We start from the raw sequence: 16,967 nt of genomic DNA, 5'->3' as shown, positions 1-16,967 counted from the left end.
GAGCCCCGTGCTTCGGCCGTTCTGCGCAGCTCTCCTCGCCCGCTGGTCCGTGTCCACGGAGACCGAGCGGTGCGTGGTCATGCAGTCTGGAGGCAGGGCTTGCCCTTACACATCTAGCAAAGTGAAATACAGAGAACTGTTTAGAACATCAGTAAAATGCTAGATCAAATTGAGAGAAGTCCAGGAATAAAAACTGAAAAGGATAGCATAGCAAATCCTCCGTTACAGGGTTTGATAGCATATGACCACAGCAACTTTCTTTATTGAATATTTCTTAACTAGAGGTTATGACCAGAGGTCACATTACATTTATCATGAGTCTTGCATTCCCATGCTTTTATGGATTTTCAGCATAATGTGAAAGATGCTGGGCTTGAGATAATATTAAGGAAAAGACAGTAGATACACAGAAATAACTGAAAGCTTTAAATCCACCAACTCCTGACACCTACTGCCCCGTGAGCGACAGGAGGGAGCAGGGCCTACGCTAGTAACCACGTTTGTCAGCAGAGGGTCAGGTGGGAGCTTCCAGAAGAGGCAAAAAGAAAGCAAAAGGAGAGGATGAGGAGGGCAGGGGCAACTGCAGAGGACTGGAAGTTTAGAGAGGAAGGCAAAACCCCAAGGAAACCTTGCCTGCTGCAGGCATGCATCCAGCTGCGCGGGGAGATGGTCTGACAAGAGCGTGTTGCTCTGCCACTAGCTGTCTTTAGGGCGAGGGTTTAGCTGCAAATCTTTTTGTGACTACCGTCATAGTACAGGTCCTGATGCTGGCTGTCACGTAGATTGTAACGGGACCGGGTAGGCTGGTTACTGGAAGTGACACTACAGCGTTGTGAAAACGAACGCTCACTCGGGAGCTGGGGAAAAGGAGAAAAGCCTCCCTCAAAGCCCGAAAACGTGGATCAATACGCAAGACCGGCAGCGCGGACTGAAGTAAAAACCAGGACTGTTTCTTGTTCCTCCTGTGAAGAGCAGCGTTACAGGGACAGCGGGGAGCCGGGGAAAAGCCGCCCTCCACCGCCATGTGTGCGCGCTCCGGCAGAGGGCAGGGCCGGCCCGCACCGGGCACCGGGCACCGGGCACCGCCCGCTCGGCCGGCTGCTCCCCAGCTGCACCCCTGGCACGCCGGAGGGGAAATTTATTACATTGCTATGACTGCTACTTCCTAAGTCACACAAAAAATATAGCAAAATAATAAATAATCATCATCATCATTCTGTAGATGCAAATTGCTTTACGCTGCAATCAAATAAGTGGTTGACCAGGCAGTACTGCTGCAACTAAGAAAAAGGTGAGGTAGAGAAGGGTCACGTGGCAGAAATATGCCTTTCTCCAGGCCTTTCAAGCCTCCTTCCACTGTTTGCAAAATAACCGTGCAAAAAATGTTCTGGTAATGGATTGGCAGCTAAGGATCAAGAAGTATCAGATGTTTATTGAGCTCCCTTCAGCAATAAGCAATTACAACAACAAGCATTTGCTATACCTACAGCTGACACAGTACCTTACCACCTAGGATCTCACCTTCCACTCTGGAGGAAGTCCCTCCATTTCTGCAACCACCTGTGCAGCTTTCTGTGGGCACCCCAAGGCGCTGCACAGATTTGAAGTGGAATCACTGCTGGCTTGGAGGGAAAGAGTGAGGAATGAAACCCACCCCTTGACAGCAGGATTTGAGGATAATTCCATCAGTCTTTTTAGATTTGTTGAGCTCCAAACTTGCCTATACAGGAGCCCTTCCACAGGGAGAAACGGTGTTGGCCAAAGAGCTTTAGAGATGGATTAGGCAGGGTCTTATTGCTTCAGAATCCAAGTCAAGCCCTCTTCCCCCATCTTTTTCACTGTTTTTTTTAGAACCACTTCACCAGCTTGCAGAAGCACAGGATTAGAGTCATCCATGACCTGCTTTTGGATTTTTGTAACATGGTAGTGGAAACAGGTGCAGCAATGAGTCGGAATCAAACCAGCTGGGGAAATTGTACTGGACAGAAGGGGCACTTAGGGCTACAGGAGGAGACGCAAGATGCTGCTCAGCTCTCCTGGGACTGCGTTAATAAACCTGGTATGAAAGAAAGACTGACGCCTCTGGATAAAAAGCAAATATCTAATTGGAAAGATGAACATGCCCTTGGATGCTAGAGTTTTGGGGTCACTATTGTGTAGAAAAATTGTGCTCCATTTGGCCTCAATCCCTTTATTTAATCCACCTCATTAATCCTTTTTAATTATCCACCTCATTGTTTAAATCCTCTGCTTACTGCTCAGCCTCTACACTCTGTTGTAATTAATAAACTGCACCAAATTAAGAGCATCATGATCCAGAGCATGCTGTGAGAAACAGGAAAGATATAGTTAGAGTTTCAAAGGTCATCTCTAAAGATAATTTTTCAGAATGAACTGTACTCCTGAATCTGTGCTATTTATAACACATTGCAATAGTACAGTAGCACTCGTGTGCAGATAGTGAATGACAACACGTCAGTGTCTTGGGCTTAATGGAGAGGAAGGGGAGGGAGGACAGAGAAGGAAAGGAAGCAGTGAGATGCAGAAATCTATGGAGAATTAGTGCTGGAAAGGTAGGCTAATAATAATAATATTAAAAAGGAACTATTAGACATTTTTCATTATAATACAGTAGGTCTGGTTGCATGCAGACCTGGGAGTTGTTTATTAACTGTTGTTACAATCACAGATATCATTAGGCAATATACTAGGGAAAATCATGAATTATCATAAATAATTAACACTAAGCTACATTAAGTAAACCACATGCTGTGGTGCATTACCCTTGTCTTTCTGGCTGTTTTTTTCCCATTTTCAGAGGAGATCTCTCCCTTGCTCTCAACCCAGGCCAGAGCACCACTGAACTGCTGCAATCCTTTTGCAAAGGTGAGTGTGAGGGAAGGGGACAGGAAGGATTTAGAGTGCTGTGGAAGTTCCCTACCCTGTAGCAAAGGAAGCGCATTTGAGGGCAGGAGGTGGGCAGATCAGGAGTACGGCAGAAGTTGAGCTGCTGGGTGTACAGGTTTGTAACTATGAGAGTCATTTCACGCTCTCGGTAGTGGCTCGGGGATCCCTGAAGTCACAGGCTGTGTGCGCTGTTTCCCCATTGCTTATGCAGAAGTCTTCCAGCATGAGAAGCAGGCAGCACACACAGCTTGGGGCACAGATAGCCTGAGGTGAACTGAGATGCTTTAGCAGGGACCCCCAGCATAACAAAAAAGAGCTGGAGAGGGCTCCGAGGTTCCCAGCAGCCTGGACTTGTTGCTACTGCTCTGTCTGCTCTCTGGCATCTGGCTGGAGCCATCTGTGTTGCTCCATCGCTTGGTGCTGGTGCCCTACCTTCTCTCAGATGCCAGTCCTGTGCTAGTCCCACCATTCAGCAGCAGCTTTCCCTTCCAGGACCCTGCTGCTCTCCTGGGACACGTGTCTTATTGGGGAACCTGGGTCCTTTCTCCCCCTGGGACTCCTCAAGCAGTGAGGCCCATTGCGCAAACCAGTCACAGGTGCAACATCTGACTTGCACTGTCTGGCTGAGAAACGTCAGCAATTTGTGGTGTATTTTCCAGGCATTAGTGTGAGTATCAAATGAAGGCTTAATTCCAAAAGTTCTCCTGCAGCTTCGTGTCAAAGAGAATTATCCTACGTGGCTGGAATCCAGATGTACAAATTTATTCAGCTGTTTAAAAGCATGGAAGTTCAAGATGAGTGCAACACCAATCTTTCTTTTGTCCATACCAAGAGTCCTTCCTTTCAGTTTACTAACAGTGAGTAGAAATTTTGTGCTCTGGAAAACACTTTCACTCAGCACATACAAACAAAACAATTTCTTAGCCATGCACTTTGTAGGTGAAGGTTCAGTCCTGCAATCCTTGCAAAGGACAAGTTGTACTTTGCTCTTGCTGTGAGCTCCTGGTAGATGGGACAGTGGTGGATTCTGACCATGGAAAACATATATGGAATATGTATACACCCAATATGTTATTCTTCATCATGGTGAAACTAATTTCACTGCAATACTTGCATTCAGATTTCCTGCTTCCAGAAAAACACACATTCTACCCCTAATCTATCAAAAACAAGAACTTAAAAAAGACAACCACCAAACATTCAGAGAAATTTTCTTAAAATGTGAAGTGTTTTCCCAGTTTGCTGTGTATAGTTTTTTTCAGCTTATTTTAGATTGGTATTATTGCTGGGTTTTAAAACATAAAGAGCACAAATGTGAAAATACTCAACTTGAAGGTAAAGAGGGCAGAAAATTAGAAGCTCCTGGTGAAAGAGAGATTAAAATGAACATTGCTATGCAACCATGATGGTGTCAGTTATTGTCATTCTCTTTACCATATCTAGCTTTTCTCATCTCTAAGTGAGGCTTTAAAATACAAGTATCACTTTCACTTTTGTTTATCTATTAAGGAATTATGTTTATAAAGTATAATTGTCTCTAATTAGTTACTCAAGAAGGAGAAAATGATGCAAGGATTCCTGTTTATCCAGTCTGAAAAAGATAGTGGGGGAGAATCTCTAAAGACAAGTTAATCTCTTCAATATTAAATCAAAGCACTGTGCCTACTCAATTCTTACAAAAGATCATAATTGCTGCAGTAGAAAGTTACCCATCAAGGCATTATTTTCATGAGATTGATACGCACTTGAGAAAGGATTAAAAAAAAATCACATAGAACAAAAGCACCATGTTTGTATGTCTGTGTATCTCTTAAGATGTTCTCCCAGAGAAACTGCAAGCGTGAGCTACATTAGACAAAGTTAGATGAGCGTAAAGCCTCTCTTTCTTTAACACCTACTCTTTTTAAATACATATTGCTAAATTCTACCCTCATGGTCAGTGGGGTAGACATCTTCTGATGGAAGATGTCAGAACAGAATCAAATTTACTAAAGAGATTTTAGTGAAGAAGGATAAAAATCCAGAGCAAATGAAGAGGTTAGATGTCTTTACTCAGATAAAACTTATTTTTAAGAAAGAAATCTGTAAAATCTGTCTTGAAGGTGAAAATAGAGAAAGAAAAACAAATTAGAGAGGCAGCGTTGTATGGTAAAGGATTATGTCAAGCAAGAGCTCTTAAGACTGGTATTTGCCAGTGTGAGTGGGTTGAATCGGGTGAGGCTGAAAGTATAGCTTCAAAAGCATCTTAAATCTCTTGTAAACAAGCAATGGTGGTGTTTGGAAGGACTTTCTAGTGGTAGATTTAAGTTAATTTCTTTGCTCACTCAGAAAGGCAATGGATAATAGGAAGGCTAAGTACGACCTCTTCTCTAGTGTGCTGAGTATGTTAGAGTGCAAAAGATGAAATTAGTTTGGTTTTTTTTCCTAACCAAAAGGCATAATTTGATTGGGGAGGGTTGAATTCAGAATAACTTCTAGGGCTTTTGAAATTTCAGACAAAATGATACCTTGTGAAAGGACTTCAACAATGTATAAAACAAAGTATAATATAGAAACAAAGTCACATTTGGTATTTTAGCACATCTTTTTCTTAGAGTCTTCAGCCAGCACTAATTAACATTATCTTCCATTACGTACCTCATTAGGCAGTGCCTTCATCAGTGTTTTGAGAGTCTTCTCAAAGGTTATTTGGAGAGAAAGCCTGCCGAAAATTCTACACATGCGAGAAGAAACCCTGGTATATGCTGACCATGCCCTTCTAAATATAAACTCTGGTTAGAGAACTGCAGAGGCCTCTTCATGCACTACATTACGTGGACTCCTCTCTGTGACCTCTAAATGCCCTGATTTTCCCTGGCCTACCACATAATAGTCATGTAATACTAACCTTGATGGACTACATATGAATAAGAGGCTATTTTGAGGTTGTAAGTGCTTTAAATTGTAAGGTTCCCAGTACACCACTCCACAGCTGGCTTGGGAACAGAATAATTAATGTAAGATGTATGCAGTTGTCTCTATGAAAGCCCAATCTGTCCTCAGAGAACGTGTCCCCCTGTGAGGAGGCAGCCTTGGAAAAAAAGCAAAAGAACCAGATCGTTAGTAATGAGTTTCATTACTGTGGCTGCTAAAGCTACATTGCTGTCACTCGGCAATGATGTGAACTGTGCTCTTTAGAAGCTCTGAGATCTCCATGGTGCTTTCTGGCCAGACAAGGAGACCCAGGTTATGTGTGTGCGACATCAGCAGAGCACTTGGGACAGGCCAAAGCTGGATCCCTGCATGGAGGCAGAGAAAAGAAAGTTTATATTCATTTTACACTGCTTGTATTTATTTGTAGCACAGTGTTAACAGGTAAACCCACCAGGAACAAAGCAAACAAAACCAGACAGCTACCATGGGCCTGTACTTCCTCCACAGGAGCCAGTATGTGCAAGTCTCCCAAGCAGTTCTTGGCTCTGCAAAACAGAAAGCCCCCATGCCCCTAAATATTATTTTAAGACATTTTAAAATACTACAGAAGACCTCAATAGCGGGGAGAAATTTCCAGACATTTCTCTTCTCTGCGGCATTAGTGCGTGTCTCCACCAATACCCCGACGGTCCAGTGGCCGCTGGCATTGAGTCAGTCTTGATCCACAAGCAAACCCCACCTGCTCCTCCCATCCTGGGCTGCCCCCATAACAACACGAACCCAGCGGGTGTTCCCCCCAGGAAGCCAGGCGATACCCCAGTACTCCCTGAGGCGAGAGGGCTGAACGCCTCCCACATCCTCCCTGCAAGTCTGGAGGTTGCAGGAAAGTCAGAACGTGTCAAACGAGCCCTGCTGCCGCGGCAAGGCCAGCAGTTCCCAATCAGCGGCGGACGCTGTTGTTCTCTAGACACCATCTGTTGCAACAGCTGCTGGTTGCTTTCCAACAGGCTCTTTGGCACAGGTCTAAAACCAGATTGCTCCCAGTCAACCACCTCTCCTTATCTAACCTTGACAAGGGAGGCTGAAGATGACGGTCACTTCCGTCCTCTCCTCTAGGGCCTGCAGTGGTGCTCACCACCATAAATGAAAGTATCACTTAGGGACTGGGAGAAACGATCACCAGAGCCCTACTGGGAGCACCTGCATGTGAGGCATGGTGCGAGCAGGGCAGGGGAGGAGGGGTCTTCTAGCTAACAGCCCCCTCACCACCAGGTGCATCTGCAGTGATGCGGCAAATGGTCCAGCATCTGGCCTGCCTCTTCTCTAGTGCAGAGCAGCTCCATGAGAAGCCTGACCTCTACCAGAGGCTGAGCAGTTTTCATCTAGTCCCAAAGAGCCTTTCCTCTTCCTAAATCACAAACGGCAGAGCTCACGGCAAGTGGGGCCCTGTGGGCTTCTGGTGCAGCTGAGGCTCAGCACAGGCAGGTTACGCAGAGCCCTCTCAGTCACTCCTCGAGGAGTGTCCGTGTCCGGGGGTTATGTCCCTGCACGTGCCAGGCACCCCCTCTAAAACACATGGACATCAGAGCACATTAGGCCCGTTATCTAAAAAATAAGTCTCTTAGTTTAATATTTTACTCATCCCCATGACTTTTCCGAACTGTTCAGTTGTGTTTGTTTTCCTAGCAGGACCCCTGTGTAATTTTTATGAAGATTACAAGCAGAGTCACCAGTCTGTCCTACTTTTGACAGTTGCATAAAATCAATATTTTTACTGCAATGAAAAATGCATTAACCATCACTTTCAGCAACACATTTCTACTACTTTTTTTGTGCCAATTTTTAAAACCATATTTCTGATTACATCTTTGTTCAGAAGATTTTGCATGTTGTCATGATTCACTACTGAACAGAACATGTTTATAAAAATCTTTGGGCAGAATGTCCTAATTCCACTGGACCTCGGTTTATACTGTATGACCATACATATACACCTGAATATCACCATGTAATATGGACATTTGAAAACCTAGAGCTATCAGATGTTTAAGACCATCTGAAAACAGACAAAAAGGAAACACGTGGAAACAGCAGAGAACAATTCCTTACTCTGGCTCCTACCTGCGCCTGCAACAGTTACTTACCTTTCCGCACCGCCTTGTATTTACTTCAGATGCGTTAAGGTGCAGTAACACGCATACAGCGCTTTTCTCTGTATTTTTATATTCCGATTATATAACCGTGCTGCTTGCATAACTGCACCGCCGGTAAATGTAGGATTTGTCAAAGGATCAACACAGAGCAGCTACTGTCAGCCCGTTACCGAGTCTCCCTCCCAGCCGCCCCGCTTGGAGCGCAGAGATAAGGTGGGTGCCATATGTGTCAGTGCGACGTACGCCCTTTCCAGCCTGGCCGGGAACGTTTAGTCTAAAATAACGTTTGCATTCATTGCATGAGATAATGTCACCAAAGAAACCGGGTCTCAGGCGGCCTCGCTGAAGCACACACGGCAGGAATCCACCCAGCTGCCAGATGTCCCCTGTCTGGGGGTATTTCCCAGCTCTGTCCCGCCTGCTGGGGATCTCCCGACCCCGCGAGGTCACCCTCCCCTTCCTCGGGGCTTCGGCCCGGCTTTCGCCACCCGCGCTGGCGCAGCCGCGGCGCAGGGCTGGGAGCAGCCCCGCGGACAGCCGGTGCCGATGCCCCCTTTGTGCTTTTTCTACCAAAACGCCCCCGTGGGAAGGGCCCCGTACAAAGCGGGCGGGTCTGCTCGCCTGTCCCCGTACCAGCGGTCTCTACGCCCGGGACTCGGGGAGAACTGCCGAGGGAGCGGGGCCCTGAGGGGTCTGCGCTACCCGGACCCAGCCCCACACCTCGCTACGACCGAGGCTCGGCCAGGGCGGCCGCGGAGCTCTCCCGGGCCCGGCCCCCCTCCCCCGCTGCGGCCGCATCAATCATTAACGGCGGCTCGGGTATCCAGCGCCTCCCTCCCCGGGAAACCCTACCCGGGGCGGCGGGGGCGTCTCTCCCCGCTCCCCGGGAGCACTGGCCGCGCTGGATGCGCCGCCGGTTTCCAGTTACCGCGATGCCGGGCGGCGGGGCGGGAGGAGCCGCGGCGGTGCCGCCACTGCCCCTGCTGCAATGAGTGATGCTGCCGGGGGCGGCGGCGGCGGCGGCGGCGAAGCGCAGAGCCACCGCGGCTCCTCCGCCGGCGGCCGCGGGAGCAGCGGCTCTACCTCGCCCGGGCGGCGGCGGGGCGCGGCGGCGGGCGGCGGGCCGGGGGCGGCCGGGGGGCCCGGGGCCGGCGGGGACAGCAGCATGCCGGCGGGTGAGGGGGACAAGGAGGAGGCGACGTCGCCTCCTCGCTCCGCCGCCCTGCTGCGGTGGGACGAGGTGCCCGAGGACTTCGTGGAGTGCTTCATCCTCTCGGGCTACCGGCGGCTGCACTGCTCGGCGCAGGAGTGCCTGGCCTCGGTGCTGCAGCCCACCAACGAGACCCTCAACTTCTGGACCCACTTCATCCCACTGCTGCTCTTCCTCAGCCGCTTCGGGCAGCTGCTGCTGCTGCGGGGTGCTGGGGACGTGCCCTTCCATCACCCGGCCCTGCTGCCCCTCTGGTGCTACGCCTCCGGGGTGCTGCTCACCTTCGCCATGAGCTGCACGGCCCACCTCTTCAGCTGCCTCTCCCCGCGCCTCCGCGCCGCCTTCTTCTACCTGGACTATGCTTCCATCAGCTACTACGGCTTTGCCAGCACCGTGGCCTACTCCTACTACCTGCTGCCAGGGCTGAGTCTGCTGGATGCTGGCGCCATGAGCCACTACGTGCAGCAGCGGCTGGGCTGGCAGCTGGACTGCAGTCTGCCCATCGCGGCCTACCGTGCCCTGGTGCTGCCTGTGGCCCTGGCGCTGGCCGTGGGCTGCACAGCCGCCTGCTGCCGCAGCCGCGCCGCCTGCTGCGCCTACCCCTTTGCTGTGCGCACCTTCGTCTTTGCCATGCCGCTGAGCATGGCCTGCCCCATCATGCTGGAGAGCCTCCTCTTTGACCTCCGCACCCGCAACCCCACGCTCTTTGTCTACTTCTACCGGCGCTACTGCTGGCTGCTGGTGGCCGCTTTCTTCAACGTCAGCAAAATCCCCGAGCGAATCCAGCCAGGGCTCTTCGACATCGTGGGGCACAGCCACCAGCTTTTCCACATCTTCACCTTCCTCAGCATCTACGACCAGGTGCACTACGTGGAGGATGGGCTGGCCGAATTCCTTAAGGCACCCCTGGCTGCCCCCACCTACCTGGGCACCGTGGGGTATATGCTGCTCCTGATGCTCTGCCTGGCCATGGTCGTCAGGAGGTTCCTCAATGTCGCAGACCTCTGCAAGCAGGACTAGCCGGGACAGTGACCACCATACCAGTGACCCTCAGGCCGATGACCTTCAGACTGGCAACCCTCACATTGGCCCCACCGTGTCCTGAAGATGCTGTGAAACCTGGGGAAAATGCACCTGTGGAAGAGCCAGATCCCTTTTGCAGAGGGTTGCCAGAGAAAATGACCATGGCGGAACTGCTCGTGCTCTTTAAACTACTAGGTTACCAGGGGAAGCAAGCAAACGCTTACTGGTATGTTGCTGCTTAGAGTATAAAGCTGAAATAATTTAGCTCTGCTGCTAGGAAGAATGCATGAACTGTGAATGCCACTTACTAATTTCATAACAATTAGGTTTAAACTAGCTCTGTATATACATGTATATATATTTATATATCTAGCTATATATTTATTAGCTACATATATATGTGTATATATATGTATACACCTGAAGACACTTGTGCAATGATTACTCATAGACTTTTAATCAACTCTTGTGTGAAATTTCCTAGCAGATTATGCACTGACATTTATCATCCTCTGTGATACTGTAACAGGCCTTTGCAGCCACATACGGGATTTTAAATGCAAACAAATCGATAGCTATCTATAGTTTTTAAGGTCTTGCAGCCTTTTCAGCCAGGGAACAATAGATTTACCAGAAAGAGGAAAAACAGCTGTGAATTATTACAGAATTATCAGTTGATGGAGAGGCTTTAATTAGACAGGCAGTGAGTGGTTGGTGTAGCCACTCAGATACTAAAATAAAATAGAGGGATATGTAAAATAACTGAACCAGAAAGGGGTCAAACTCATTTGGAGTGGGGGCAGGGGGAGAAGAAGGGCACTGCATAATGGTATGGCTCTTCCCCCAGCGCATCAGGAACATCTGTCGCTTTACAGGGGTTGCTAAGGGGCCCCTTTTTCTTCCCTGGTAAATCACCCCCAAATCAGCTCTGTAGAGTCAAAGTCAGATGCCAGACTTTCTATAAGCCCTTGCCAAGCTTGGTGGGAGTTCTGTGGATGTAAAGAGAGTAACTGATGCATGAGATCTCATTCTGGATCTTTTAAAGAATTACATGGAACTGGTTTCTTTTGCTCTTTAATTAGAGCACTCTGTCAGATTTACCATCCTAAAATTAGTTGCAGAATAAGGTACTGCTGAATCTGAGTTCAGGACCTAAAATCTGGCTCTACAAGTAATGGATATTGGCACTTTCTCATCATTCCCCACCTTTTCCTATTTTGATTAGTTGTGGCTGCAGCTGGGTGTTATGAAGTCCTCTTTCAGAAGCTTTGAGGGGGGGTTCAAAGACAAGAATTATGAGATATTTTCCAAAGCAGTATCTTTTCACAGCAACCCAGGTACTATGCTTCTCACACAACAAATAGCTAATTAGAGATTGGACTCACTTCCTATATAAAGAGACATTTTTGTAAACTATGTGCAGATTTTAAACAGATGCATTTTGATTTTGACTAACAGAACAAGTAACAAATATGCAATAATATTACACAAGGGGATTACAACTCGAAGTTCAGGTGAGAAACTGCTTGTATGCCCCATTTTCAAAAAGAAGAGTGGTACTTCCTTAGGAAACGCTGGTGTCATACCGCACAATAGCGTAGTAGCTCTTTAACTCAGCCTCTTTGCCCCTATTGTGGAAATACATTTCTGCTTGGACCTTTCCCATTGTCACAGACATGGCATCCAAACCTCAAGAAGATGTTTTGAGTCAAGTCCCATAGCCTTCTGTAAGACAAAGCCCCCTTTGTTTAAAATGGGGAATACAGGAAGGACTATAGCTAGGGATTATGAAGTCAAATCCTTAATATGGGTCAGAAATATCACAGAAGCCAATAATTGATATGTCCTGCACCAATGTCAGCTTTGTGAAAATTTCACTATGAAAGTATATAAGCTAAAAGAAAATTACGCCCACTTCATTTTATCTTTATCTCAACCCATTTTAACTATAATTTTTGGATCTTTTAGATTCTCAGTGAATGATGAGAATGGCCTAGCAAAAATATGTATTCTTTGCCAGCCACAATTCTGCTAATATATAATTTGTGGCAGGGTCACATGTGGTCTCTTAAAGAGATTGGCTAGAATTTTCTGAAACAGCAATTCGCAAACTGTGGCCTCTTGAGTTATCGCTCATGGGCCATAAAAAAGAGCATGGCCCTGTGTGGCTGGCTGTGTTCTGTTTTCATTTGCCAACCTGCATTAAAAGAAAATGAAAACTACATGAAGTATTTTTAATTTTACATATTTTCATTAACTTTTGTCATAAATACAGCTTTGGTATATTTGGCTGCCAATAAAGCAGAAAATTATCTGCTCCACTGAGAGGAGAGGCTGGTTCACAACACTTTCATGCTTTAAAATGTGGTTTGTATTGTGAAAAAAACACTGGAAACTCACCATAGAAAGCAAATGGATCAAGACCTGCAACCGTGTCATCCTATGAATTTCCACAACTGTAAAAAGAGGCCAAAATCTTTGAGATGTGCAGTATTCAACTTAAAATAATAGAGGCATAGTAGTTAGAGCCCAATGACTCATCCAAGTTTCAAAACTAATTATGTAGAAAGGATTTGCCTGGGAGATGCCACTAGCATGTCCAACCAGCAATTAAGAACTAAGAAAGAAATCAAAAAAGCCAGGGACAGCAAATCTCAGCACTAGAAGACAGCTCAGAAACAAGCAACGGTAAAAGCCAAATGTAAAAAAAAGGCTTTTAAAGCATACTGTATAATGAATTATATTTGTGCTTGTCAGTCACAATGTAGAGGACATCGCAAGAGGCAATGTCAAAAAAGGCTGTTGCTAACTTGTAAAAATACATTTGATATTTGCAGTTAGGCCACACAGGGTCGTCTATATATATCTCAACGACAGATAACAGTATAAAGGTTGGATTGCAACCAACTGCAATTTTACTGGAATCTTACTGCAGTTATGAGAGTTGCATGTGAGCCCAAATCACACTGCAGATCTTGAACCTGGCTCTGATATTAAGAATATCACTTCATTTAAAAGTTTCTGTTGGCAAAATGTTGAGGCACATGTAGGGGCCAGAGCACTTCGTGGAATTATTTGTAAATGCTGGTTGCAAGTACTGCTCTCTGAGACACTCTAAGAACGCTGTATGAATCGTGAGTGAATGGGTACAGGGAGATGTGATTAGATTTTGAGAGTTCTAATTAATTTATATTTGTTTGTCTATTTGTTTAAAATGTGGCTACAAATTAAAAAGTTACAATAAGTGTGGAGACTATCTAGGGAAATGCTACCTGACTGTGGTTCTTCAGTGAAGGACATGTACGTAGATAATTGCTCCGTTTGCCATGTCCGATAGCCAGTCTCTGTAAATATGGACAGAACAAAACTGAGTTAAAGAGGTTAAAAGTGGAACAAGTGCTTGAATTTGCTCATGTAGAAGTGAATGTCAGCATTTGTGTGGCTTGTAAGGGAGTGGAATCTCTTTTTGGTGTGAAAGCACACATGGCTGAACATCCATAAGCTTGTCCAGAGCTTAGACAGGAGGTCTAACCTGCAGACTAGATGCATAAGGACATCCTAGAAAACAAACTTTTTTGCATAAGTACTTTTCATAATGTTTTTATTGCCTGTGTACCTGCCATAAGGTCTACACTGTGGACTCCACAGCTCATCTTTAAAACCACAAAGGCTTTTCAGGCCTTTTGTAGTAGAATCTGTGTGGGGATGGGGGACAGGGTGAGGGCTGGAGCACAAGGGGATGGCCTGAAAATACCTACGAGTCTTTCCGTCTTTGGCCAAGACTGAGTTTCAGGCTGACGTACCTGTGCCAATGTGAACTGACTGTTGACGGGACCAGTTCCCAGAGTGTTGGTGGCTTGGGCTCCCCCTTGCAATCAGCATGTGCCTAGAACTGCAGTCTACACATTGGCACTTATTCAATAAGCCTAGCTTCTGAGCACTTCCAGTAACCTGTAAGCTTCGAGCTCATCTTCGTGTGAGACTGATATACCTGGTCTGTAGAAATTGTCCCGTATTCTGCGTCGATACACTACATCTTCTTCTGCAGTGCATTCATTTGAATGTCCCTATCCAGGATATCTGTGCAGCTCTGAGCTGCTTTGTTAGCAAGACTGGAGTCTGCAGTCTGGAAACAAAGGGAAAGGTTTCATCTGCATGCTGCACTTGTAGAAATTTAGCAGTTAAAAGTAGAAACACATTGTTTTTTGCTAAAATGATAGTTTTGCTTAGTTGTTCAAGTGTTGTGCTTATTATTTATTTGCTGAATCCAGCTACTATGTTGGCTTTTGTCAACAGTGCCCCTGCAGAAAATGACAGTATGAAAGTTTTACTTCATGTTTAAGTAAACTCTCTGAGGCAGCACATTCATAAAGTATTAGTGCACTTAACTCAGTTGATTACCATCCACATGCCTTACAGAAGCAAATCATACCTGTAGTAATTGCCCAGATTATACTGGTTTTCATTGCCTATGAGAGTAAAAAAAGACCAAGTGGCCAGTAACGAGCTGAGGAGTCAGGCACTCCTGGGTTTTTGTCCCTGCTTTGCCACTATCTGTTCTGTAATCTAGGGCAAATTGTTTAAACTGTGTTCACTTTGAATGAATTCATGTAAAACACTGGAATTGTACCAGGGTTGAATTTGACCCTCTGTGTCTCAGTTTCCACATCTGTAAGATGGGGACAAAATACCTTACCTACCTCGCAGGGTTGCTCTGAAGACTAGCTAATGTTTGTAAAGCGCTTAAAAATGCAAAGACCCTCCTAGGTGCTAAGAAGAAATATACTGAACTCCGGCAGAGAGAATGTTATATTTTTCCATAGCTCTTCATCTCGCAGGGAGAGAAACATGAACATTTCTAGAGCATGGACTCTTGGGACAAACCCTCGTCATTGCCACACTCCTAGGAGGTTCACATCCTGTGTCCTTTGGAGCTGATGGCAAAATTTCCACTGGCTTCAGGTGAGGGGCAATCAAGACCTAAGCAGTAGTAAACAGGCTGCCTAAATGCTTCAAGGGTCAGGAGTAAGGAGAAAACATACATGAGTTAAGTATTTTCTTCAGAAATTCTCACTGGTGACTTGTACCAAGGGGCATTGTAATGCTGACATGAGGCCTCGCTGTTCATTTAGCCATGGATTGTAGTCCAGTTACTGTGAAACAATGGAGCAAGATTTCCCATCAGTGTCTGTAAGACTATCTCTCAATTGCCACTGGGAATTTCAACCTCCTTCAAGCTACTTCTTATCAGAGTAAAAAGAACTTAAATAAATGAAGCTTTTAAATAAACATGTGTAATCATTTGGGAACATAAAATTATATTGATCGGACAAACAACCTTCTCTTTTCCCCTCCCATTCCCCAAAACCAACAACATGGAGCCGATCCTATTCTTGAGCAAAAACCAAACTTGGATCTTCTTATCACATGCGTGTACTCTTCCTTTGCTGTGGAGCCCTGGACCAATCATCCTGCTAACCCACTCTGCCCCTCTCCTGAAGGACTGATACAAACAGCACCACTGAGTAGAGGACAATGTTTTTAAGGGCTTTTCTAACTGGCAGCAGCAGTGGAGACAAAAAAAAAAAAAAAAAGGCAACAGAGGCATCAAAGGGTTTGAGTGGTTCATTAAGTCAAAGCCTCTACCATTAGAAATTCGCCCTATCCAAGTATATTCCTAGCTTCTGTTAGACACCTGTAAGTCGGGGCAACACAACCAACACCTAAGTTACAGCTGAGACTTTACCCTCTTCTCCTCAGATGAGATACAAGATGCTGAGGAGACGTCACATGCACTGAAAGACACAGACCTCCATTCAAGACATTTAGTGTCTTGTAGCTGGGTGTGGAATGAAGTTAAATTATTTTCACATCTTGTTAAGATGGATGCTGCTTCATTCCACTGACTTCAGTAATAAATTAATGACCAAGATGAAGGAAGCAGGCTTTTGCTCAAAGTTCCCTGTAAGGAAACACCACCAGCAGACTTCTGCTTGCAGGGCAGTTGCTTCCTGGGCCATACTCAGAACATGGAGGATTCTGAAGTAGGGCTTTGCTATTTCATGTGAACTCCTTAGGATTTGTGTTTGTAGCTGAGAGTTAATAGTATGGAGAAACAGTTTATAGCAAATCAATTCTGTCTGCTAGAGATTCAAGCACGCTTTAGTAAGAGGTATCACATTTAAGGGTCTGTGCATGCAATGAACAAAAAGTGTGAATATTGTTTGGTTCTGTTGGGAGGGTTTGAAAATTTACTCTTTGTACACTTTTGGATGCTGACTACTGTATATGTAATGACTATGCATTTTTAGCAAAAAAAGGTGTGAGCTATAAATAAAGTTGATTCTGGGTACATTTTTGCAGAAATGCATTTATAAAGTTTTTTCATGTCTTAATATAAATTACTGTGAGACCTGTAGGATAAGAAATGTGTTGAATGTAGTTATCTCCAAACACAGATGTGGTTAGTATAAGCACATAAAGACTTCCAATTCTTGTACAGTGGTGTTGGTATTTCTGAAAACACTATACCACAGCAAAAGTATTGTTGCTATTTTATTGCCTTTCATATTTTAAAGCAATAAAATGGCATCATTGCCTTTTTTAGTTCTCCAATATCTATGCTAACTAATTAATGATAGGATCCCTGTTATATTAAAATTTTTTAATATGTATAAGGAGATCAGTGTTCCGCCTAAAGTACTCACTGAAAAATCATGAAATTGGTAGCAACAGCTATGTCAAGAATCACAGCAAAATAT

The 16,967-nt window shown here is 45.6% G+C and overlaps 1 protein-coding gene across 1 annotated transcript; it reads left to right on the top strand.

The window, feature by feature from the left end:
- The first annotated feature begins 8,820 nt into the window (after positions 1–8,820).
- PAQR9 (progestin and adipoQ receptor family member 9) lies at positions 8,821–16,555 on the top strand. The gene has a single exon (XM_054836072.1). It carries the CDS (start codon positions 8,962–8,964, stop codon positions 10,201–10,203), a length of 1,242 nt encoding a protein of 413 aa, XP_054692047.1. The 5' UTR covers positions 8,821–8,961; the 3' UTR covers positions 10,204–16,555.
- The last annotated feature ends 412 nt before the right edge of the window (positions 16,556–16,967 follow it).

Source organism: Grus americana, chromosome 9 (genome assembly GCF_028858705.1).
Source record: "Grus americana isolate bGruAme1 chromosome 9, bGruAme1.mat, whole genome shotgun sequence".
Taxonomy (NCBI): Eukaryota; Metazoa; Chordata; class Aves; order Gruiformes; family Gruidae; genus Grus; species Grus americana.
The sequence above is the reverse complement of the archived record's forward strand: the minus strand, read 5'-3'. Positions and strand labels throughout refer to the sequence as shown.